The 27269-nt window shown below is 34.5% G+C and overlaps 1 protein-coding gene across 7 annotated transcripts in view; it reads right to left on the minus strand.

Annotated features, from left to right (window-relative positions):
- Positions 1-27269, minus strand: part of LOC143257067 (histone acetyltransferase KAT6A-like) — a 51007-nt gene that overhangs the window by 17023 nt on the left and 6715 nt on the right. Inside the window, exon 1 of one of the 7 annotated variants that reach the window (XM_076515208.1) lies at positions 18146-18280. The exons of 3 other annotated variants lie outside the window; for them this stretch is intronic. In XM_076515208.1, coding sequence (XP_076371323.1) covers positions 18146-18151 — 6 coding nt within the window. In that variant the 5' untranslated portion in view covers positions 18152-18280. Of the gene's footprint in view, positions 1-2563; positions 3377-3408; positions 4596-18145; positions 18281-27269 lie in introns of those variants that run through there. 3 more of the 7 variants (XM_076515204.1, XM_076515205.1, XM_076515207.1) reach the window with 3 other exon arrangements.

Here is a 27269-nt window from a genome sequence, read left to right on the forward strand (position 1 = left end):
TCACGTTACCCAGTGGATTACCATACCATAGTTATATTCAGAGTTTCAAAATATTTTTTTTTACATTAAAAGTTCACATAGGCGGGTTCAACTATTTTTGACAAGACGAATTATTCTTCTATATCTATCTCTATTGTTATAATACAAGCTGTGAAACTCACTTTAAAAGTAGCTAGTTACAGTTAACCTCATAAACAGTCTACTTTCACGTTTACTTTCAATAATTTAACTTTCTGTATCTACACGTATTTATAACACACAATAGAAAAGTCTAGAAATACCTAGCCCTCTAGTTACATCACACATAACGAGAATAACATAGAAGCTTCGAGAAAGATGACGTGAACAATATTACAGAGCTAGTATAACAGTTAAACTGTTATACGATTAAACTTGTTATAAAAATTAAATAATCTTAAAATATTAAATCATCAAATAAACTACATTATAATTCTTAAACTAATGAGTATTGTGTATATTCAACAGTGGTAATTTATTCCTATTGAGTATTATGTATACAAAGAAAACTGTGACGTATAAATAATTTTATTCTTAGAAAAATGAACTTAACAACACCAAATTATTTCCAATGAATATTGATTTTCAAAATGTACTAAAATGATATTATTTTTTTGTTTAGAAGTTCCGCGCAAAGTTACACTAAGCAAACTCATCCTTACTTTCTAGGGCCCGGCATGGCCAGGTGGTTAGAGCGCTCGGCTCGCGAGTTCAAACACTACTTTCACCAGACATGTTCGTACTTTCAGCCGTGGGGAGTTATAATGTTATGGTCGGTCTCATTATTCGTTGGTAAAGAGAAGCCCAAGGGTTGACGGTGTGTGGTGATGACTATTTATCCCTCCTCTAGTCTTTCATAACTGAATTAGGAACGGCCAGCGTAGATAGCCCTCGTATAGCTTTGCGCACAACTAAAATCAAACCCTACTTTTAAAATTACATTAATACTCACTGTCAACTATTGGGTTACTCAGGTCTGGGCGAATAGTAAGAGTTGGCCGTTTTTTATAAGGCACCCACTATCCCCAAGTACGAAATGTGTTTCTGCGGCCATGAACCATGAACTCCCGGATTCACAGTCCAAAAAGGCTAACAACTAGGCTATGCCTAAAATTACAGCAACAATGAAAAGATGACTCATATTTTAAAGCTTAAGGCATTTATATCTGTTACACATGACATTCATAACCCCAAATACATGATCAACGTTAAGGCTGTGGTGTGTGTTAGAAATTACATTGAAAATCCAACATGAATAAAACTTAGGCAGTTAAATGTTTTACGAATATTAAGAAAAATCAACAAATACGTTGTCAAACTTATGTCAATGGCATGTGTTACAAATGACATTAAAATACCAACTTAAGACAGTAGCTGGTATTACAAATGTCATTTAAACCTCGCACACACATATCAGTCATAAGACGGTTACGTACACAAACCAACACTCATAAGGAAACCTAAAGTAGTGATATGTGATACAAATGACATCAAAACATAATACATATTATCAGACTTAAAATAATGATATGTGTTACATGCACTACCATACATATTATTAAAGCAGTGATATATTACAAATGACATTAAAACTCTAGCATACGTTAACGAAATGAAAGCAGTGGTATGTGATAGAAATTACAAACGACATTAAAATGTAATGCAGATTATAAAACTAAAGGAATGACATGTTACAAATTGCATTAAAACTGAAAAAACAAAACAAATAAAATTACCAAACTTAAAGCAGTGATATGTAATATAAACGACACTGAAATCTACCCCAAATGTGTACCATCACGTTCTGCCGATAACAGTTTATCAAGGACGGTTAAGTGCATATGATATATGGTTGATACATAGAAAATACAATGAAAATAGTGCAGAGACTGTACGTGTAGAAAACTCTACACTCTCATGTATACCAATAGCGTCGGTTTAATACACTAATTCGATCCAAATAACTGTATCTTTTAGTGTTTTGTTTCATATAACGAACAAAAATTACAATAGGAAAATTCGAATTTATGATACGTTAGTTCTATGTTAACGCACCTTTATTAAACATTTAATGCGATATTCCTAAAAAAATACATTGTTTCAATATACTACGGCAGGTATCTGGTAAGCAAATACATTAAAAGAAATGATTCAGTTGAAATGTGTTCTTTCTAAGACGTACGACTTCGAAAAAAACAAACAAAACACTTTTAGTTTATACTTTCCCCACAACAAGACGCTACTGCAAGGGACTTACTGAACGATGCTTTAAAAAGCAAACTGATTACATCAACTAAAATGTTGCACCAAGTAATAAAATAATCTATTCTTTATCGATAACTTCTGATCAGAGTTTTCATTTCGGACTGTTGCAGAAACGAATCGCTATCTACAGTTTTCTTGAGTTTATAATATACCTATTTCCAGTATAAAAACTGAAACTAAACTGTATTATTACGCCGTCAGAAACATATTAACTCAAAACTTAGGCCTAACATCTACCTGTCGGAAATTACTGAATTGTATCAGTAATATATATTTTTACCTTCATTTTGTGACCAATCAATAGCAGGCACGTAAGAAGTACTGCTCTCAAATTACCTACGTAACATCATTTTATGATTCGGTATACTACCCTGAAATTAGCATAAAGATGCCCTCTTCAATCTGTCTTGACGATCGTTGAATTACACGTAGGCCTACACGTACATATATAGTTGCTTACTACGTTCTGGTAAACCGAAGGCAAGAATAAAACGCGAAACTTACGTATATTACGAACAAAGTATGTACTCGTATTATTATTATTATTAAGAGCTACGTATATAAATATATAATGAGATAAAATTTCATCCTGTATTGGTTATACCATACTGTATAATTCTATACGTGATAGATTTTACGATTACGGCTAATATGATTGCAAAGTGAATACTTTTGTTCTTATAAATCCAGAAATAGTGCAAACTGTCTCCAACTTTTTAACCCATACTCCCATCGTGGAAGTAGCTACAGTGCTTTTTTTTATATTTTGTCATAGTTTAGGTAACGTCCTCGAGGATATTACTCGTCAATCACGTGACAAGCTACCCTAATCTCACTGAGAATGTATTATACATTTAGGTATACATACTATTACAAGACTATTATTCTTCAGTGTGAGTGAGTTTGTTTTAAAACAGTAACACACAGCCACCATCTGCTGTGTCTACTGTAGGGATTCGAGCCTCGGATTTTAATGTTGTAATATCCGTAGACTTACCTCCGTCCCACTGGGAGACAACAACTTACGTCAATTTTAATGTCTAATAGCCAGGTAACGTAAAATCAGCATTTGCTTATCATTTTTGATCTTTTAAAACAATATTATAAAAAAACAAAATGTCGTACACAAACACGACTTGCAAGATCTATGCCCTCCAGTGTCATAGCGGCTAGAAACTGGGTTTCGAAACCCGTGGCATGCAGATCACAGATAGCCCATTATGTAGCTTTATACTTGACTTAAGGGAAAGAAACCAAGATCTACAATAATTTAAAAAAAATGAATACTTCAATAAGTATGAAACCACTTAACTATTAGTATACCGACCGAATTAAGTATTTTTAAACATTGACATAAACAATTAAATTACATTATTAGTTTTAATATATTTGTTGCTTTCTGTCATGGTCTGGTGGTTAAGACATTCGACTCTCAATTTGATGGTCACGAGCTCGGATCACTTTCCCGAACATGCTCGTCCTTTCAGCCGGAGAGGGGTTTGTTATAATGTTACAGTACATCTCACTATTCATAAGTTAAAATGTAGCCCAAGATTTGGCGGTGGGCGACAATGACTAGTCGCCTTCCATCTAGTAAATACAAAATTAGGGACATCTAGGGTAGAAAGCCTTCAAATAGCTTTGTCCGAAATTCCAGTAAAAAGCATGCTTCTAATCGTTATGTTCACAACAGGCAGATTTCAAAGCCGAACCTGACCTCTCTCCAAGTCTAAAAGACCTAAACTCCGATTCGGAGAAGAAGACATGTTGTTTACAAAGCAGTTTATTGGCACTTCGTTAGCACTAAGTAGATTCCACATGTCGCGAAGTTACAATATTATTTTTGTGAAAGTTTATTCATGGAAAATCTCATTAAATTCACACTTGTTTACTCTAATTTACACTGACAATTTAATTAGTGTGAATACTGAAAGTTTTAATTATAAACTTACTATTGTATATCTAGCTGACTTAGAAAACACAAGAAACTAAAACGTTCAGTTAAAGTAAACGTTTCCAGTCCAGCATACGTGCTTGAAATCATTCAAACTGTGAGAAATGCATGAAATGGCATCTAAAACTAATTACACATATTATCAAACTATAGGAAGTGACGTCATTATTAAATTACATTAAAACTAAAGATGCATTATCAAACAAAAAACACTGACATCTGTAACAGAAATGACATTAAAATCCAACACGTGTATCAAATCATGGGCAGTGATATCCGAGATAATTTATATTAAATACCCAATACACATATTATGAAACTTAAGGTAGTGACATATGTTTTAAATGACATTCAAAATCCACACCCACCTGTAAGATTGTGGCTCAGCATGATCAGATTGTTAAGGCGCTCGACTCGTAATCTGAGGGTCGCGGGTTCGAATCCCCGTCACACCAAACATGCTCGCCCTTTATAATATGACGGTCTAATCCCACTATTCGTTGGTAAAAGAGTAGCCCAAGAGTTGGCGGTGGGTGGTGATGACTAGCTGCCTGCCCTCTGGTCTTACACTGCAAAATTAGGGATGGCTAGTGCAGATAGCCCTCGTATGGCTTTGCGCGAAATTCAAAACACACCAAACTTACGTGCGTAAGAAAGAATATATTCTTAGCTCGAAACTGCACAATAAGCTATCTGCTTTATCTACTATGCAGAATCGAATCCCGGATTTTAGTTTTGTAAGTCCGCAAGCTTACCGCTAAGCTACCGGAAGATAATAAACGTAAGTATGTTTAACTTGATTTGAACAATTGAAAACTAAATCCACGAACGTGCAAATCCACTGAAACTGAAAATATTTAGTCTCTTCGATCGCAAAACGTTTTCGCGTTTGCGTTTTCTTATTGCAAAGCCACATGGGGCTATCTGCGGAGCCCAACGCAGGGAATCAAACCCTTTATGTTAGTGTTATAAATCCCTAGACATACCACTGTACTAGCGGGGGACCCAATCGCAGCTATATAGAAGTTTATTTCACATATTGTATAAACCATCGACTAACTATTCACTCTTAAAGCTCAGTCTTGAAAATATTGATCCTCAGAATACCTGACTATTCTAAGAAGCAAACTGAACCACTCCTTCCTTTTCTGTTAAAAGAACTTCCAATATATATAAAACAAATACAAAAATTACAAACACTCTATTGTCTAGAAAAAAAGCAAATAATCATAAAATCAAATAGTGTAAATGAAATCTGCGAGTTTTTATTGTTTCTAGTTAAATGATATACATTATTCTTCCTTTTTCTGTGTTCGCTATACTGTTCAAATTGTTCAGAAACAAAGGATACCGAAGAAAGTTTGTGGAAATATGTTGCTAAAATATCTTAGTTATCATTTTTTTTCTTGTGTGTACAATTTTTATTTTGGTCATAAAAACTACCGCTAACATTAAACTTTCTCCCAGTAATATTGCGACACGTCTCTAGTATAACTTGTTTTAATTAAAAAAGAAAGAAAAAATGATTGTTTTTTTTTAATATCGAACAAAGCTCACGAGGGCTATCTGCGCTAGCCGTCCCTAACTTAGCAGTGTAAGACTAGAAGAAAGATGGCCACTCACCGCCAACTTTTCGGCTAATATTTTACCAACGAATGGTAGGATTGACCAACATATTATAATACCCCCATGGCTGAAAGGGCGAGCATGTTTGATGTGACGGGGATTCGAACCCGCAACCTGCGACTGGAGCATTTTAACCAGTTGGCCATGCCGGGCCCCAAAGAAAGCGGAATAGTTAGTGATAACTGACTTATAAAAAAGTTTCTTCCAGATAGTTCCAGAAATACTGGCACTGTTTACATTGTTACTTGCTTATCCGGTTGACAGAAATCTACACCATGACTCCACAGACATCTACAAACACATTTCGTTGTGGCTATATATACACTTTAGAAATAGGTTCCATGCGCATTGTGCATAATGCAAACTAAACCATTTTGTTTGTTGGTTAACACAAAGCTACACAATGAGCTGTCTGTGCTGTACCAACCAGATGTATGAAATCTCGGTTTTTAGGATATAAACCTCTAGACTTACAGCTGAGACACTGGAGGAATGCCGATTAAATCATAACATTTGATATTATCCAAGTTTATAGCAACCATTTCACGTTCTGTAAATGTTTGTGTACATTGAGGGGGGGAGAACATACAAAAACTACGTAAGGTATAACGTTAATATTGCCTCTAGGTACAAACTATCTGAAACCACGTAGAGCAAAATATTCAGGTTTATATCATCTTCATTTGTACAGTATTTCAAAGTAATGATTAAGTTATTTTGGCAAACACTGTACTAAAGCAAGACTTCAATGTATTCAACATGGCGTCGAGTTAAAAAACAAACAAAACTCCTAGTCCAAAAGTGTGTGTGTTTTCTCATAGCAAAGCCACATCGGACTATCTGCGGAGCACAACGAGGGGAATTGAACCCCTGGTTTTAGCTTTGTAAATCCGTAGACTTACCGCTGCACTAGCGGGGGGCTAGTCCAAAAGAGACAAAATATTAAAAATTCTAACTGCACTTTTATTTAAAGAATCTACTTGAACTCTCCCACAAATTCATCTGTTTTTGAGCGCCAAGTTACCCAAAAGTTATATACGTTGTGCCCAACACGGGTATCGAAACTTGGATTTCAGCGTTATTATAAGCTTTCAGACTTGCCACTGGAGGTTCCCCTCCCCTTCACCTAAGACGCACACGCACAAATATAATATACTTTTGAGATTTTGCTTTTATTTAACAGAGAATTGTGTGTATAAAACACCAGATTCTCAAACCGAGAAACTGAGATAAAATGTACAAACGATCCAGCTGTTTGTACAATTTAAATAAATCTGAATCTAGAAGTTTTTTAATCATAATATCTACACTAAATACATTATCCTAAAGACAGAAAGTTTTCCGGAGGTGTAGTGTTTTTTAAAAGTTAGTAAAATAACATAAGTTTTTAAACAGTTTTAATTCACAAGATAAGAAACACTACAATGTGAAATGATTTTATATATGTTTTCCCTGTTATAACTGTTATTTTGTGCGGTGTGAAATGGAAAATCTAGTGTATGTGAGTGTTAACAGTCATATTTGTAATTACGTATGTATGAATAGCTAAGATTCAAAACGCTGTACATTGAATTTTTCTACTAAGAAAAGTTTTTTCCTGAATCTCTCTCACTAAATGTTACGAAGCAAACAGGGTTACTTTTTAAACAAATTCATTACAAATTATTACATGAAGATCTAACTAAACCTATTTTTTTAAATTTTAAATACATTTTACAAAATATATTTTATTTTTGAACAAACTGTTTTATATTCACAACCTTCCCACTTTTTTTAAATACAAAAACTAGTATCTATCGACATGAACTGATGAAGAAATTATGGCTTACCAATAACCAAAATGAAGCGTAATATATATATATATGTGTGTGTGTCTATGTGCAGAAAACTGATTACAATATCTTAAACCGATTTTGAATATATAAATCGCCAAGAACTACAATTTTACATTGTTTGGTGTAAATAGGTGATGCGACTAAAGATTTTTTACTTTTTGGAAAAGTGTGTATCAACTTCAGATCATGCATTCATATCGTAAAGATCAGTTCAGGTTAGTTTAGCGGTAATGGGCAACATTTTAAAGTGGGTTCCAATCACAGTTTTAAAGAGATAAGGGTGAACCTGTCTGGGTGGACTTTGAGGGGAAAGAGACAGTTCATTAGAAATCTAGATATAAGTGCAGTAACACACGGTATAACGTAAGTGAATTTATCGCAGTTTATGTAGTGACAAGACGAATTATTTCTTGTCAATTTGGTCTTAATGTAACTGAACCAGCCTGTGTGGACTTTTGACAAGAAAAGAGAATTATTTAGTTTTAGATATCCTATATGTAAAGAATGTTTGCACATACGTTTGACTTTTTCTGAATATATTATTCAAAACATGTGGCTTGTGTGCTGTCCTTTTGTTGTTCGAATGTATCATTAACAAATCTCAAACACCTACTGTAAAGAATATGGTCCCTACATACATAAAAACCCAATATTTGGAGTGACAGCCAGGATTATACAGAGTTGAACGACAGCGGAAAGAAGTAGGCCTAGAGAAGCAAAACGATAGTGGTAACGAAGATAGTGTAGATATTACAATCATACTATATAACAATGTCGACATAGTTTTTATAAATAGATAGGAATAGTTTACTAGACGCAAAGCTTGTGGATTTCAGTGTAATCGGATTGTTAAAACGGATATTGTCAAACCGTCGACTTCGTGCACTAGACGAATTCTGAAAAGCATACAGGGATGATGTGTTTTGGTTATGACAGCCTTACGACAGAGCCATTTACTACATAAGTTACGCTGCAGATCTATTTTAAAGATGCAAATTTGTCAGATATGCATGACTAGGCATAGTAACATGAACTGTAACAATGTGAAAAGACTCCAAAATAATTTTCAGATAACATACTCAACCTGTATATAACAGTTTGGAGCTTTTGTTACTTTTTAATGTTATATATGCTTTTTTAAAAATGAGAGACAAACATTATTGGGTTCTTCTTGTAGACAAAATAAGTGTAATAATATTGCTGGATTTGTTCAAAGAGTTTGTTACTGTGTGTGTGTGTGTGTGTGACTGAGGGTTTGTAAGTTAAGGAATATGTAGACAATTATTCTTTTAAGTTTAAATGTACATTTTTAAATGTAGTCTTTTGCAGTTCAGAATTTTCTGAAAGTTGTGCGAAAAGAAAAAAAAATTAAATGTCCAACGAGCAAAGTATAATGGTAAAACTTGTCCTTCAGACAAATCTTACATATGAAAATGGCTATTTTTATAAAAAACAATTTACTTATCCTCCTTAATGCCATTTCAAGAAAGACATATGAGCAGTAAAAGTAGGTTTAACTGCAAAACACTGGTCAATGTAAAAGCTTAATTCCTTTGGCCCCCCTTACCTATTGTTCTGTATCATTCATCTATATTATCATGAGCACTTTCTTATGGGAAAGACTGCTGTAAAATTGAACATACCGTACGAAAGTAGTCAATGATCTCTTCTACCACTGAGTTGGATGATACCTTGAGGTTCAACCAGTGTTTTGTTTTTCCGCTATCAGTAAAAAGTGAAAGTATATTGAGTCGGTAGAGTGTTGGTCATTCAGTTTTAGTCCAGCGAAGTATATAACCTTAGTGAAGTATTTGGGTTAATATAAATCACTCGATTAACTAACTGTAAACTGTATAATTATTTATTACGTTTTCGTGGTATTTTCGTTTGAGCATCACTTGTAAAGTTACTTAGACCTACAAGTTACAATAGTGTACAATTGAAAGCAGTTTGTAGAAACGTTAAGAAAGAAGTAAACTAATATGTTTCTTCCAAGTGGACTTGACCTTATTTTCACCAAATAATCCAAAGAATAACGTTACAACACTACAGTAAGAATTAAGGCACGAATATAAAATTAGAATTCGGGTTCTTATCTTCGCTCCAGCGAATACTGTTTTTTTGTACCACGACAGGCCCTTACTTAACTTTTCAAACTGGCGGTAGGTGCAAAATAATACAAGATGTTTAAATATAGGAATGGTTCTAGAGGGACTACTTTTTGTTTCGCAGAAGATTAGGCATGCATGTCGCAGGTTTAATAACAGCAACACGAATGTTTCTTGCACTTCTATTGTATTGTACATTTACTGCTTGATGCTTAAAAAACGTGAAATATAATGGAGAGCTTGCGTTATATTAATTGAAACAACACCATGTGGCCTACATTTCGCGTCGTTATAACAACTGTGATGCTTCTTGCAATTTTCCTGGTATTCTGCAACCCCCGGATGCCAATTCTCCAGATACAAAACACCTCACAATTCTGCGAATAGAGAATATATAATAATCCCCCCCAGATACAGAATCTATGCAACCCACTCCAGACACAGAATAATAACAATCCTTCCGGATACAAAACACTTGAGAAGCCTCTGGATACAGAACACACGACTATCCTCCGGATACAAAATCCATGGTAATTTTTCAGCTACAGAATCTACGACAGATATATTGTTAAATTCAAAACAAAATAAGTAGAAAGATGTGCCGATTATTAGTTAACATCATTTATAAATAACTTTTTTCTTTTCTTTTTTTTTTACTAGGCTGTTATTAGACTATGTGCTATTTGTACAACAAATGTATTGCCCTGCCTGATACCGATATCAGCAATTGCATCTAATTAAGTTTCATAAATCGCGACACACCTTACTGGATTGAACATGCGCAATATAAACAGTAATTACTGTCATGAAAGTTATATCTAACGAACGGGAAGAATTAAATACGGCAAGTAGTGTTTATACGTATTACAAATTGAAATTGTCTTTAAAACTATATGAGACACTTATAAAACTCCACTTAATACGACGTACAGCAAGCTGTTCACGAAATATACAGTTATATTTGTAAACACGTAAATTATAGGAGACAGTTTATAATCCTAATTCCCGTTAACCGGAAGGATAGCAACTGTCGACTTTATAAGCGATAAAACTCATGATGTGTATTCCATCTTACTATTAAAATAATTAAGTTTTTCATCGTGAAAAAAAGAAATTATGCAACCAACATAATGCGCATGTGCACAATAATATTCTACGGAATTTATTCCCGTTGTTGAAGGTCAGTTTAAAAGCTATACTCCCTGCGATCCTGCCATTACTAACACCTTGTTAAAACCTGATTTAGAACATGTGAATCGAAACCACCTGTTGCTTAAAAATGTTTGGGTGGAGTAGGTTCACGTATTTTGTCTCAGATGTTGTTCAGTTTCCAGATCGCTGATACTTTATGTTTTTTCTCCAAACTACATATACCTTTACCTGTACCCCATGTGATGTAAAATTACGTTTAACTGCAAAATTAACTTAAGTTATAAACGAAAGAGAAACGCATGAATCAGTTGAATTTGGATAAACATGCTAATTTATGAACAAAACACAATACTGAAGAATATGCAAGATATACAAATAGATTTATGAAACAATGTACACATATTTGTTAAATTAAAAAAAATCAAATACCAGAAATAAAATGTTACTCATTATTACAGTGAACCTCCTACCGATATTTAAGCGGTATGCGGGCTTATAACGTTAAAAATAGGGTTTCGATACTCACGGTAGTTAGAGCACACATAACTCATTGTATAACTTTGCACTTAACAACACGCAGATATGTATATATGTGTTTGTCCACACTTAAATGAATTATCCCTAAGCTATTAATTAGTGTTATCTGTTGAAACATACGCAGATATACGCACGCGCACTTTAATAAATAAATGAACTAAAATATGCTGTGAAAAAAAAAAGACCAGTAGACTGATAACACATGCCATGCATTGCCTAGTGTAAATAAAACACACAACAATGTGATCTGTGCTCTGAATACACATTCTAAAATGAAAAACACGCGTATACTGTCATATTTCTTTTCAAGCTACATGTTTTTATTCACTGAATACGCGGCTATTTAGCTTGGTCATTGGCTGGTATCACTTATTTTTTAATTTGGAAACATTCTTCCTTCTGAAAAAAAAAATCTGTTTTAATTTTTCACATCAGCCCGCCCGGTTAAGCAATGGAAAGTTTACGAGCTTGCGACACTAAAATCCGGGATTCGATTTCCCATACGATCTAGACAGCAGATAGCCAATTGTGTAGTTTTTCACTCACAAAGAAAGAAAAATAAAATAAAATACGTGTCATGTGCATTAAGTAAATCACGAATTTTTAGGAAACTATCCACGGTTATTGGCCATTCTTTGACTACAAATTCTCAAGTTTTCCTCTTTTATTATCCTAGCACACTGACAAGTTTTCTGGCTAAATCTCTCTTTCTTCTGTAGTTTATAAAATTATTTTGCAAACATTTTCAAGAAATATATCTATGATTACCCCCGATGAAGGTTGATCTATTTTAGAAAGCGCTTGACTTATAGGGTTTTGTGTTTTTCTAAACTTACACTAATTTCGAAGGTAAACTCACAGATGACGGTGTTTTACTTCAAACATTTCGTTAGCCAGGTTTCACAACACCATTAATTAGCTGATTTACTATCATTTGGAGGCTTTGTTTGTTTGTTTGTAAGTTAAGCACCAAGCTACATTGTCTGGTTGGTTTCCTTTCATATAGCCTTATAAATGTACTACCGTTTGCAGTCAAATTGGCTGGCTAGTCTCTTTTTATATAGCCCAAAAAGTGTGTTACCACTTGGAACCACATTGGCTGGTTGGTTGCCTTTCATACAGCTCCAGAAATCTGCTATCTCTTGAAACCACATTGACTGGTTGCTTTCGTTTCACATAGCCCTAGAGATGTATTGTCACTCGGGGTCACACTGGCTAGTTGGTGTCCTTTAATATCACCCAAGAAATGTATTATCATTTACAGTCAAATTAGCTGGTTGGTCTCCTTTGATATAGTTCTAGAAATGTATTATTACATTAACCACACTGGATGGTTCTCCTTCTTTTTAGAAATGTATTTTCACTTGGAACCATATTGCCTGGTTGGCCTCCTTTCATATATCTTTAGAAATGTGTTATCACTCAGACGATGATGAAATTATAAGTTTCTACGTCTCATGGTTCTGGATTGCAGAAGGTAGGAGACCAGGGAGCAGTGCTGTAAACGGGGATATTATGGGTGCTACAGCTTTGTGACCCAATGTGACCATACAGATGACATGTGAAAGTTGCTTGACTGAAATCTCCAGCTCTTGACCAATTTAAGACCTAATTACAGCCGCAGCTATTTAGGATTCCTTCTTGTTTACAATTTGGGACACGCCCTATACATGTGTATTGGTTCCTCGTACCTCGAGCTAGACTTAGATATTAATCTGAATATAATTAAAACCGCATCTCGGTTAATTAAGCAGAACTGTTTTTCTCATGACAGTTCTAACGTGTTAATCTTTCTTATATAGGACAAACGAATAAAACGGGATGGGCAACCCAAATATTAATAGTTACAATTAAGAGTACCTTGACTGGAAAAACTTGTAAGTATTCTACCCACATAACGGTGCTTTATTCCACAACTAAACTATACCAAGATGTGGAATAGCATGGCGGAATAAAATAGATACATCAACGGCACATAAAGCATTTTCTTAACAAGGTTAAATTAAGCTATTATAAAACGATACTTTGAATAATCCACCCAAGTCAATTTCGAAAATGAGTAACCCTCCACTGGCTCAACGGTAAGTCTGCAGGCTTACGATGCAAGAAATAGTGTTCGATACTCGTGATGGGCAGAGGAAATATAGCCAATCATGCAGCTTTGTACTTAAAAACCAAAATCGAATATAAAGATTATTCGTTTTATAGATATATCTATGTAGTGCTGAACTTACGTTATATTAATGGTGTCATGATTTTACGATTTTAATGCTCTAAGTATCAAAATTTCTGTATATTTCTAGACTTTAGTTATCTCTATAAGTCCATAGTTGGTTGATTCTCATTAGCTCTTAGGGTCGACTGCAACATTCTTCTCGTTGCCGCCAATCTTGGATTGCATCTTGTCTTCTGATTGGTCTATTAAACCAGACTGATTTTTCACACCATTCTAATTGTCGCCAATTTTATACTGCATCTTGTCTTCTGATTGGTCTATTAGACCAGACTGATTGTCACACCCTTCTAGTTGTTACCAATTTCAGACTGCGTCTTGTTTTCTCATTAGTCTATCAGACTACAGTGTTCAAAAACATGATCTTCTCTAGCAACTGGCTCGACATCCACGTGACAGTCATTAACCTGTAACTAAACTGCATCTTGTCTTCTGATTGGTCTATTAGACCAGATTGATTGTTACACCCTTCCAGTTGTCGCCAATTTCAGACTGCATATTGTTTTCTGATTGGTCTACCAGACTACAGTGTTCAGAAACTTGATATTTTCTAGCAACTGGATCGACATCCACGTGACAGTCACTAGCCTGTAACTTGTATGGGATTCAACTAGGAAGACTAATTCTTTATTTGAAGTTATTGTAGGTTAGTTTAGTTAAAATTAACAGTTACCAATTCCAAACTTAGTCTTAGTTTTTACGATTCGCTCAAGGTTTTGTATTAGTTTTTGTTAGGTGAATTTTGGACTTTATTCCGTTGTTAGCTGGACTGAAACTGAATTCGGATGTGACAACTACAACAGTCATGTAACTTTTTCATTCAAAATCTAAACTTTAGCCTTTATATTTTTATTTCACGTACGTCATCAGCTTTTTTAGCAAATCACAAATTTGAACTTTAGTTCATTTTAACAGATTTACCCGCCTTTAAGTCTTCTTGTTATTGTGGATATAAACTACCGCTAGGGCTCAACAAAAACGAACATGAATACAACAAAAGTCTAAAAAAAATTACGATTATAAAGTTATACCTAATTTTAGTATGTTACCTCATTTTACCTACTTGACATAGTTATTCTGAAAAATTCTAGATACATATATTGCATAGTTCTATACTTATTTGCTTATAAATCTACATGTCTCTCGATGGTTCAATGTGGCCTTCTAACATTAAAAATTATTTTTCGATACCCGAGGTGAGCAGTACACAGACGGTCACTTGTGTAGCTTTGTGTTTAAATAAACAAATGACAAGTACACATATTTTAATAGTTAATATTATTAATATAAAAATAATTTTAATTCTAAAAGTATTTTAATCAAGCACAATTTTCAACATTCTCACTTACAAATAAAATTTATATAACAAATCGTTAAGGTTTTCTGGACACAGGCTTACAAATCTATCCGCCAAAGGTCACTAAAGCAAAAAGCTCTTGTACTAAAAACAAAGAAAACTATCTTAATTTATATATAGTCATCTTTATAGGATAACAGCCAAGGTACCCAACTACATTTTAATTTCTATAAATAGAAATGTTATAAGTGTATATTTAATTAGCTTTATTGATGCACAGATTAATTTTTAAACTTCTTCCAAGTACTTAGCCTAGTCTGATCAGCAGTTATTGTTGTTCCTTTGGACCACAACCACACACACACCGACTTGGAATATTAATATCGGCTAGTTGAACGTCTTTATGTAGATTTAATAGAGAACTAGAATTTTCAAATTGAATGGCACTTTGTGCAAACGTGTGCTAAAAGGCCTAGTCACAGACTCCCTACGATTAATTTATAGAAATGCTCTAAGTTTTGTACCACTGACCTAAGGGAAGACAACCAGTCAGTAGTTCCAGATGATACCGGCTCTCTCAACCAAGTAACTCATTGACTATAATTTTTATGTCAACAGTTTATAATAATACATACACACTCTCTCTCAAGAAAGCCCACATATTGTTAAATGTTTCTAATTCCAGTAATTAATCATTTTGCCGCTGTTGAGAGAGGAGGGGGCATGATAAACAATAAACATATAATGTGTGTGTGTTTATACATAAATAATCTGAATAAGCCATAACAATAACAACACAAAAAAAAATATTGCATGTACTAAAAACACCACCAGGAGACATCTTATATTACACAATCAACTGTGCTGTAGTGACCTGATTATCATCACTTGACTCGTAATTCGAAAGTCGCGGCTTCGAATCCCCGTCACACTAAATATGCCCGTCTTTTCAGCGTTATAATGTGAATATCAATGCCATTATTCGTTGGTAAAAGAATAGCCCAAGTGTAAGCTGTAGGTGGTGATGACACAAAGGCCTTCCCTCTAGTCTTACACTGCTAAATTAGGGTCGGCTAGCGCAGATAGCACTTCTGTAGCTTTGCGCGAAATTAAAAAACAAACAAAATGTAACTTTTTATTATTAGTTTTTAAGCCTTGTTTAGATAATTAGAATGTTTTTCCTCACAGGTTTAGTCTTGTTGTTTTTAAAGCAGCCCTTCACTTCGATGCTAATATTTACTTAATTGTTAAAATAATGTTTTTAACACACATATGTATACACCATATAAACATATGCACATGTATTACGTGTATACAAATAAACAGTATTACATTCACCGAAAATAAACAAATCAGTATTCATGAAACCACTGAGAAGCAAACACTTTTTTGCCCCCTTGTGCACGCCCTTGCACCACCCCTACAGAAAAGTAGAATTTTAAACACACCCTTTTCCAGGAAATCACTTTTTCTTCTCTTAAACCATTGTAAAGTGTTGACCTTCACTAATGCCGAAAACAACTCATTCCATAAACCAGTCACTCTGTTCTAAAAATAAAGTTACCTTAACTGAAGCAAAGCATCTCATATACTTAAGTCCACTTGTCATATTGTCTTTACAAGTATGTCTATGTACTTCCACACAATTCTTACTGTTTGTTTGTTGTTGTTGCACGAGCCTTACTTTAAAACCTGTATTATTGCATCGACTAAAACCCATCCCAGTTGCCATAACGACGCTAATATGGGGCCACGTGATATTATTTAATCAATATGTGTAGTTTTTTATTACGTTTTACAAACACAAAAACAGTAGGTTTACAAAACCACGAATCAATTTTCTTTCTTTTTTCTTTCTGTTATTTAATCTTTTCCTATTTTGATCTGTTCTCTTCTTATGACAACAGGAAGCAAATACTCCAGAACTTCAAAGATGTGCTTTAGATATCTATATTTTTCTGGAGACTTCTGTAAGAGAGATAACTTAATGTTTCTCAAGAAACATCGTTCAATAAATAAATCAGCCCTTTAGTTTTAATCACTTTGTACTGTTTTCGAATCTGTGCACGAAAACTGGAATTTTTATTTTATTTTTGTTATGGAGGAAATTCTCAATGGCTGACTTAAATAGACGCTGGTTATTATTCCTATTAATTACTAGCAGTTTTCAAGTGAGTGTGTTATTCAGGTAAACGTGGGTCAAACAGGGATTGATTACGGGATAATAAATCGAACACGGATGGAAAGGTAAAAATTCAAATACTTATGTAGAACGAGAAATACAGTCACTGTTATACACTACATATTATTTTATCACAACTGATGAGCTTCTATGTCTCTTTTAATTCAGTTCAACTCACAGTTTAAGAATAACTGGCTTGTGGGGGGAGAAAATAAATCAAAATACATCTTCTCTTGCTATCAAGGCAGGAAGAATTGTATCTATACAACACACTTTAATGCCAGAAAAAGTTCCAGCGTGTAGTGTATCGAACAACCCTAGATTACTTAAGTTGTTAATCGTTATCATTATATAACATATGTATATATTCAAAGAAAGACTATCCACCAACTCATACAAGTCTCTATGCACCATTTCTTCACTGAGATATGACCTTTATTTCAGTTTGTTTGATTTATTTGAATTTTGCATAAAGCTACTAAAGGTCTACCTACGATAGCCATTTCAAATTTAGCAGTGATGAAACTAGAAGGAAGGCAGACAGCCAACACCACCTAATTAATAGGCCATTCTTCATTTCAGAGAAGAGAGAATAAACAAAACTGGTTAAGTGGATAAAAGCCAAACAAAATGTCCATAAAGGCATCTAATTGTAATCTGACACAAGGATAAAATTAGCGCTACTATTACATATATTTTGTTCATAAGAGAATCAATGGAGGGCTGAACTCTTGCACAAAAGGTGGTCAAAATGGTTCTGAATATACCAGAATAAACACATACTATTTTCTAGTTATAAAAGGGTAGACGTTGACAGATTTCCACTGTTAGGTGCATATACAGAAGGTCGAGTACGCTATATTAAAATTATTTTTAATATAGAGGTTTTGCGTGAACCTATTAGTGTCACGTGACCACAACGAGGTTTGTAAACATACCGCCATATTGGGTGGCAAGTGTCCCGCATGACTGAACGAGTTAACAACTGCTGTATTCACTACTATTCACATGTAAATGGCTGCCGCTGGCTTTTCATCACTTGTAGCACACCTGACAGGTGCTGAAAAGGCCAGGTATGAGGAAAAAGTGAAGAAACTGGGTGTAGGAGACCCGTATATGCTCCCGCCATGTGTATTTACGCCAGTAATATCCAGCCAAGACAACGTTGCTCAGAGTCAGACTGTTGCCGGAGTAGATCTGCCAAATATTACATATGGTGACATTTATATATATTTGATAAACAGGACTTCCACCTATACAAATGAAAGTCTAAAAGGTTACAAAAGCCTTGATGCGTACAAGTACTTTGTGGCAGGATTTGTACAGAATGTTCAGATAACCGGGGCAACGTCGGATAAAGTCATCATTACAGCAAAGGTTTGTACATCATGTTATATTACATACATGTATCACGTACTCTGTATGATAGATTTAACTACATTTTAGATGAAGACTAGATACTGAAGTTAAGTAGGGCCCCCATTTTAATAAATGGTTCAATATTATTGTACTACATGTGTACTGACTGTTGTCAAAGCTTTAGCCTAGGAGCACTTCTATACATGTTTGTATAATGATATTAAGACACCTAATTGTCTAGGCTGTTTCAAAACTTAATTTTTGATTTATGATTAACTTTTGGTACGGTATTAATATATAGATAATAAATAGTACAAGTAGACATAGACCTTTAAAGCAGGTCAATAGCCATGTTAGGTTTCTGTAAAAATAATTTAATATTTAACTGTTCTATTATTTTTTTATATTATTTTATTATTTGAGTGACACAGCCCAGCAGCAGCTTCATGTCTCTTTTGTTGTTCTTTTCTCCTTTTGGTCACTTCTTTCCTGTTTTCATATTTACACAATTCAGCAGCTTTCCTTCTCTTCAGGGGAGAACGTGTAAAATGAAATATGGAAGGTACATAGTCAGGTGATAGGGGATCATCACTCTTCGTCCCTGAAACAGAGTACAATAATTTAGTTAAGATATAGATCTACAGGCATCATCAGATAATATTTATATATATAACAGATACACTGTACACTTTTAACTGAATATATATATATATAACTGAATATGCTGAACATTGTTTAACAACTGAATGTACAGCCAACAAAGTAATTATTTGCACACTTTTTAATCTTGTGCCAGTTGTGGTTTTCTGATGAATCACTTAAATTGGTCCTTTAAGAGATATTAACATTTTGTCTTAATGTACAAATGGCTATATAATCTATTCATCATGAATGATATTGTTCCTTCAGTAAATTTACTATTCAGTTATTTAAAAGTAAAAGAAAAGTGTGCAAAAAATTTCTTTGACTGGTGCTGCAGTGTGTTCTGCTATACATATATCATGCATGTAAGTTTCAATTTATTCAGCCTGGCTATAGATGAATTATACATACCTGACACAAAATGTTTACTACAAAGTCTGGTGTGCTCTGTGGGTGTCCAGTTTTTCCTATTGCCAGCTGCAATCCATCGTCTTCTTCGGTCGGGATCTCTAGGAAATCTGTAGTATGACACATTTTCCACCTGTCCATGTCGATTTGAACAGTTAAATGCACAACACGAGTGTACCATCGCGCACTTTTGACTATGAATCACCCATGTGTTGGAATATAAACACGCCGAGCGTGCCACCAATCATGGCGGTCAGCAGTAACTAGGTCAAGAGTGACTTCACACGCAAAACCTCTATACAGATCATCAAGTCACGTGACAACCACAGCTGATATAAATTCTCGGTTGAAAGGAACTTATCGGAATCGGGCACAGAACAGGCAAAACTTTCGGCGCCTGTCCTGTGAAAGTGGGTTTTCTCGGGGCACTCCCGTTTCCCCCCACAGCAAAAACTTAGGCATTGGATTTTTAGATCCCAGCACAGGCAACTTTATTGCCAGACCCTGAGTCGGGTCGATTGATTTGATTTCATGTTCATATTTACTTTGACTTCTGCATTTCGGGACGGGACCTGGCCGTTCTCTCCGGTGCTGCCTTTGCCTCGGTCTAGGATAACATTAAGAATGACCTCCTTCACCCAAAAAAAAGAGTAAAAAATTATTTAATAAATAAATAAATAAAACTAAACCATATAACCTTTCACGAAAGGGGACGAAGAGGAACCACAACGTTCCTGAACACCCCAGTTGGAGGGAGAATTCTTACCATTTCTCTCTCTCTAAACTGAACCCCTGCCACGTTAGTTTGCGTTTGCGTTATCGGAATTACGTTTTGACACTGTTTGCCGCAACAGATAGTGTGATGCCACAAAAACTGAATGCTTTTGGGAAGGGCATGTAACAGATCTTTAGATGCAAAAATATTTATACAATGAGGTCGTAAAGATGTATTCAGATCGGGGATTTAAAATTTATAAGATGGGAATATATTTTTTACTGAATTGTATTAGAGAACTAAGGAATATGGATCAACTTGGACCATCACGATCATGCTACAGGATCTGTAGCATTTCGTATCCCACAGATGGTAAACAATGTGTGGCATCTTCTAACAAGTGAAAATCCACGAAGACAAAGGCCAGTGTTAAAAGCTCCAAATGCCTCAAGTAACAGTATGCAACATAATCAAGAAGCATCTACATCTGAAAATGAGGGCAACAGGGTATAGGTTAACCAAAATTCCACTCATATCTCCCACTGAACCATCACATACTTCGAGCAGCTGGAGAATGGGATAGACGCTCAAATCGCTGAATGCAACAATTATATATTTCTGTGTGATTTTGACTTTTGAAACTGATGCTGGAATACCACCGTTTTTACACACTAGATGGATTATTGTAAACAACTCGAAAACAGTGGTATGCTTTGGACATGATAACATTACAATTGAGCCTTTTGCATTGAAAACTACATTGCATGACTGCTGTGACGAGGAATACCAAAAATGATCAGATATGGAAAACTGGACTGAAAAAAATGTAGTGAGGTTTCAAAATCGTTTTAATATAATGTATTAAACTTTTGTGTGTGTGTGTGTGTGTGTATATATATATATATATATATATTATAACTAAAATTTTTCATGCCATAAACCAAAACACGTTAACATGAAAATTTTATTTTTTTTTTTAAAAATACGCTGCACATTTGAAAAAAAAATCCTAGGGTACAAGCTACAACGTAGGATTATAAAATGTATCCTAGGTTTTGGAGGTAACTGCGGAAGTAGGACCCACATTGCGATGGGGATACACCGTCAATCAATCTTAACCTGCAATTCGCTAGTCTCACATAAGAAAATTAGAAATTAAGAGAGTGAGATGTGGGTGCTGTTGTTGTTTTTGAATTCAGCACAAAACTACACAATGGGTTATCTGTGCTCTTCCCATCACGGGTATCGAAACCCGAATTTTAGCGTTGTAATTCCGCAGACATACCGCTAAGCCACTGAGGGGGAAAATGTAGGTGCTCAAGTCAACAATGTTCCACATCTATATCACCCTTCACTGCCTGCAGACAGATGTGGAAAGTTGACTGTTCTCCCAAGTTAGAGTAAGAAAACGAATAAACATAAAAAGATAAAAAAACAAAAATTGAAAATAAGGTACTACCATTTAGAGGTAAGTTAAAACTTACCTCTTGAAGTTAACATTCCCGCTCCCGATATGGTAGAGGCACTAAATAACACGACATCAGTAAAGTGATTGTTTAATTAAACTTAAAAATCGGTAACTGTAACCTATGTTTCTTAATCAATTGTACATGAAAGTTAATGTGACATCCATTTCTTACCAAGATTTACCCACTCACACAGATAGTTGATTACTAAACCTGGTTGGTAAAGGAATATATTTAGTGAAATTATAAATGTACTTTAAACTATACATTTCAGTAGTTTACTATTTTAAAACAAAAGCAAAGGTCAAGTCAGATTAATTTCAATTTTTCACGGTCACGTTCTACGGACTTCTATCTTTTTTAATTTTGATATGTGTTCCATGTTTACCAGTTGTTGTTTTTTTATCAATGAAAACCTTTAATATCACTTCTGACTTGTTGTGCCTTTTCTTACTGTTTCTTAATTTTCATGCCAAGCAAAGCTCAAATTATTTAACCAGATTCTTCAGCTCTGGTTTGATGCAGTCTGCTGTTGATGCCCTTGAAGAAAGAAGCGATAATCACACTAATTTGATTTATATATATGTCAAAAATGAGAATGTTTATTGGTTTGGAATAAATATATATATTTTAAATAACCAAACTTTTGATTTAACTAATTTCAACTACAGAACAACCAGTCCTTCCATTATTTTACTCTCTCTACCGTCTTCTTTTTTGCTTTTCTAATCCCTACATGTTTTATTAACATCGTTTATCATGATGAAGGTAATTTATATTAGTTTTATTTCATTCTTTAGTAGCAGAAAAGTTTAATTTAAATATGAAAAGTTTCGTACAGAAAACTTTCCAGTTAATATCGGCGAATGCTGACATTGCATGTAATTATATTTTAGACATTACGTCTAATGATTAATTAAATAAAGCCCTGAACGTTCCGCTACATGTATCTTCAAATATTTCAGTCAGAAACTGGGGGTGCGGGAATAGCAGTCATGTCAGCAAGACACATTGATGTCAGGCATCTCCACATGTATGGATGTCTGTTGAGAAAGGCTGAATGATAAAGATTTTATGTTCTGTAGTTAAGATACACTACATTTTTTCTTTGTAATTACCTTCGTTAGCATCAATAATTGGAGTGCTTAATATGTTTTTAGTATTATACAGTTGTGAACTATATCTTTAATGTTGTAAGTTAAATCTTAGCTAGTGGGAGTTGCGGTCCTTAATAATGACGTTAAGGTCAGAAGGTTTACTACGATAAATATTCTTAGAACATCTAAAAAGCATTACAATTGTGACGTAAAGTGTTCTAAAACATTCGAAACTAGACTTAAATACAATACAGCTATGAAGAAACCAGTTATTTCAAGACACAGTGTTGAATCAGTTAGTGTGTTATGGTGACATATTTGGATCTATATTTGGTATCCTACTTGTTAATTCGTCTAAGTTAATGGTATAAGTACCATGGGCCTAAAACAAGTTAAAACAGTGTGCATGTGTTCAAGCTTGTAAAAAAAAACAACCTTAAAAGTAAGAAATGAGGAAACTTGTTCACGTTACATGAACTAAACAGATAAATCCAAACGACTCCGCCAATTAATAATTACGTTATGTTCTTGCATCACAGTAGAATATTATTATTATTTCTGGTGAAAATAAAACTGAAGTTTTAATAAACTTCAACTTCCATTCTACGTAACAACAAAATGATACAAGACATCTACAGGACAAGACATTTAATTTGAACAGGAACAGAGAAATATTATTTAAAGAATAATAAAAATAACAAATAATTCTACTTGAAGGCAAGATAAATTAAACTGTAGGAAGCATATGGATTACAAGAAGTTTGAATACACTAATATGGGCACTAAAGAAGCACAGCGAGGATGTAATGACAAAACTGAAGGGGTATACAATGTTGTAATGACAAAACTGAAAGGGTATACAATGTTGTAATGACAAAACTGAAAGGGTATACAATGTTGTAATGACAAAACTGAAGGGGCATAGCAATGTTGTAATGACAAAACTTAAAGGGTATACAATGTTGTAATGACAAAACTGAAGAATTATACAATGTTGTAATGACAAAACTGAAGAATTATAGCAATGTTGTAATGACAAAACTGAAGAATTATAGCAATGTTGTAATGACAAAACTAAAGGGGTAGGGTATAGCAATGTTGTAATGACAGAACTGAAGGGGTAGGGTATAGCAATGTTGTAATGACAGAACTGAAGGGGTATAGCAATATGGTAATGACAAAACTGAAGGGGTATAGCAACGTTGTAACGACAAAATTGAAGGGATATAGTAATGTTGTAATGACAAAACTGACGAAGTTAAAAGTGAAGTATAAAAGACCATCATTGTTTGAGGAAAGATGTACAAAGTCTGACGTCACATCCTTACACAAAGATAGTTTACAAAAGTTATATGATTGGAGTTGTAAATGTCTCACAGCTGATCAGCACCTGCGGTTACATAACTGGCTCATAAAGTATCAAGACTCCTTCCTTAGCGGGCTTCAGGACTTAGGTTGAACAAGTAAGATATCTCAAAGGGTTGATAAGATCTAGATCCCCCAATATACCAGTTAGTTAGATGACTTCTACTTGCAAAATAGGATGAGACCTTAAAAGAATCCTTGAAGGAACAGGAAGTAATAGAAATGAATACTAGTTCTTGGGCATCATCTATTTTACTTGGACTACCACATGATGAGTGTGTGTGTGTTTTCTAAAGCAAAGTCACATTGGGCTATCGGCTGAGTCCACCGAGGGGAATCGAACCCCTGATTTTAGCGTCGTAAATCCGTTGACTTACTGCTGTACCAGAGGGGGACCCACATGATGAATAACGTTATAAAGGAGAATTTCAACCCACTGTTAAGGATTTATGCTATCTTGAACGCTTTATTGGGACTGAACTGGTTTTCAACACAGGATCTTAAAGGTAAATACTGGTAAGTTAACAAAGCATGTATAGAGAAGAAAACCATTACTGCAGTAACTGGTAATATTGTCATATATTACCATTTGTTAGCTTACTCCTACTATATTAAAATTATTAAAGGAGTGAGCTTTCTCTGAGCTATTCTGGGATGTTGTGCAATTCTACTTGGATGACAGAGTCACATGTGGGAACACCTTTGATAATGAATATGAAGGGCTAAGGAATGTTCTGGAATGGTAGGAGAAAAAGAACTGTGAGGTGAATTCCACAAAAATGTTTGAATTATTCTAACAATTGGTGAGTTATCTGAGCTATATAATCAGCAGAGAAGGAGTGCCTATAAATTCATCAAACATTGACTTCGTCCAGAATTATCCAACACCAAAGAACCTGCATGAACTTGGAAGGTTTTTTTAGAGTGTGCTCTTACTATTGCTGTCTTGTCATTCTTACTCTGTTATAACATTCTCTACACAGACTAATTAAGAAGTCTAATAAACGTTTTGTTAGACTGCTGATTGTGAGCAAGTACTCAAGATACTGAAGAAATCACTGACCAATACTCCAGTATTTGTGTACCCAACTCCGGAAGATCCATTCACTTAAATACAGGTGCCAGTGATTGTGTAGTGAGTGTAGTTTTTACAAATATAACAAGAAAAATGATATGTGATGACCTACTATAATAAAGCAATGAATGCTGCATAAAGACATTCTAAGCCAAAGGTCGTCCAATATGATAGTTTTTGGAAGTGCGTTATTGAGAGAATAGCTAACTGGGTATAGAAGAACTGGTCAGTGCAACTTCAACATGCAGCGGAGCCTGGGTTCATTCTTCTCAAAATTGCTTCCAAATGTCTTTTAAGGTTCGAATGTCCAGTAGATTGACTTATCTGACCACCTATTGAAGGGTTAATCCTCCGGTGAAAGAATGACTAGTAACGACAAGAGACAAGACACCATCTCATCCTTATACTATGCATGGGCCTTAGAAGAAAATACTACCAACAAAAGACTCGGTGAATGAACTTCAATGAAGTGTTTCGTTATTTTTTGTATTAGGATTGTTCGATGGCTTCACAATACAGGGAGAGGCAGTGTCGGAAACTGTAATCTTAATATTGTAATTTAAGTGTTAACTAGAGGGAGTTGCGGGCCCTAATGATGATTTTAAGGCAAAAAGTACAGTAAACTGACTTATAACATTTAAAAACTTTTTTGATGTGATGTAAAGTGTTCTAGCAGATTCAAAGCTAAATTATCAATACAGCAAAGCTGCGAAGTATTCAGAGTTATTTCAAGATAGAGTGTTGAATCAGTCATTGTATCATCGTGAGGTATCTAGATCTCATTTTATTCTCTTACTTGTTGAATTACTTTGCACAAATAACCTGATTTGTTTGACATTAGTTAACGTTAATTGTAACTCATGCCAACAAAAGAACAACGCTCTAGAAATACCTTTTTTATAAAGACTGTTTTCTGTTGTCAGTTTGGTATACGTGTTTAATCTAAATCTCCTAAGCTGGTCGAACTTCAGATATTATTGAGTTTATGGTCAATGATATCGTTAACAGTGAGTGTACCCAAGTGATGAAACAATGCAGTCTACCTCTACAGGTTGATGCGTAAGAAATTTATATTTAATCACCTATACTAATGGCCAGAATGATTGTTAATTTAGCTCTATGTCGGTAGCTTATTCTGATCGAAAGTTATTGCTAATTAAAGTAGAAGCTTACTTTCGTAGCGTCCCCTCTTGGAGACATTTTTCATAAATACAACCAGACTTCGCGTATGGGTTCGTTGTTTCAAAACATTAATCAAAATTCGTATACTTCATCTTCGACGGCTGAATCAACGTGACTTACTCGTTATAATACTAGTTAATTTACTTTTTTGTTTGTTGTTATTTTTATATTACCCCGTAGGATGAAACGTTTATCGCCCTAGTATATGTAGTTATTCGGTTATATATGGGTCACATCATAAGCAATGAAATTTGGATAATTATGATTAAATAAACACATTCCTAAAACCTCAATAATGAATGATATAACAGCAACACGACGTAATGTTAAATATTCATGTGGTGAGCTAACTCCATTGCGGCAATCTTCAATTACACTCCTGCTGTCATACGAAGTAGAGGCTCCAACGTAAAACACATTACGTAGAGACAAGCATCTAAGAAATGGAACCTCAGAGGTAACTGTTTAATTTCATAATGGTCGCCCGCTGGAACAGAGGTAAGTCTACGGATTTAAAACACTAAAATCAGGGGTTCGATTTACCTCCTGTGACTGTGAACACAGCCCGATGTGGCTTTGCTACGAAAAAAGCACACACATAATTTGATAGTGAAACATATATGTTTAGAAAGTTTTTAATATCATTATTATCCCATTAAGTTTAAAGCACGAGAAAGAAATGAACAGGAAATGACGTAACATCGAAAAAAACAATTACCGGAAATGACATTTTATTGTGAACACGGATATATC

This window comes from Tachypleus tridentatus, chromosome 7 (assembly GCF_004210375.1).
Source record: "Tachypleus tridentatus isolate NWPU-2018 chromosome 7, ASM421037v1, whole genome shotgun sequence".
Taxonomy (NCBI): domain Eukaryota; kingdom Metazoa; phylum Arthropoda; class Merostomata; order Xiphosura; family Limulidae; genus Tachypleus; species Tachypleus tridentatus.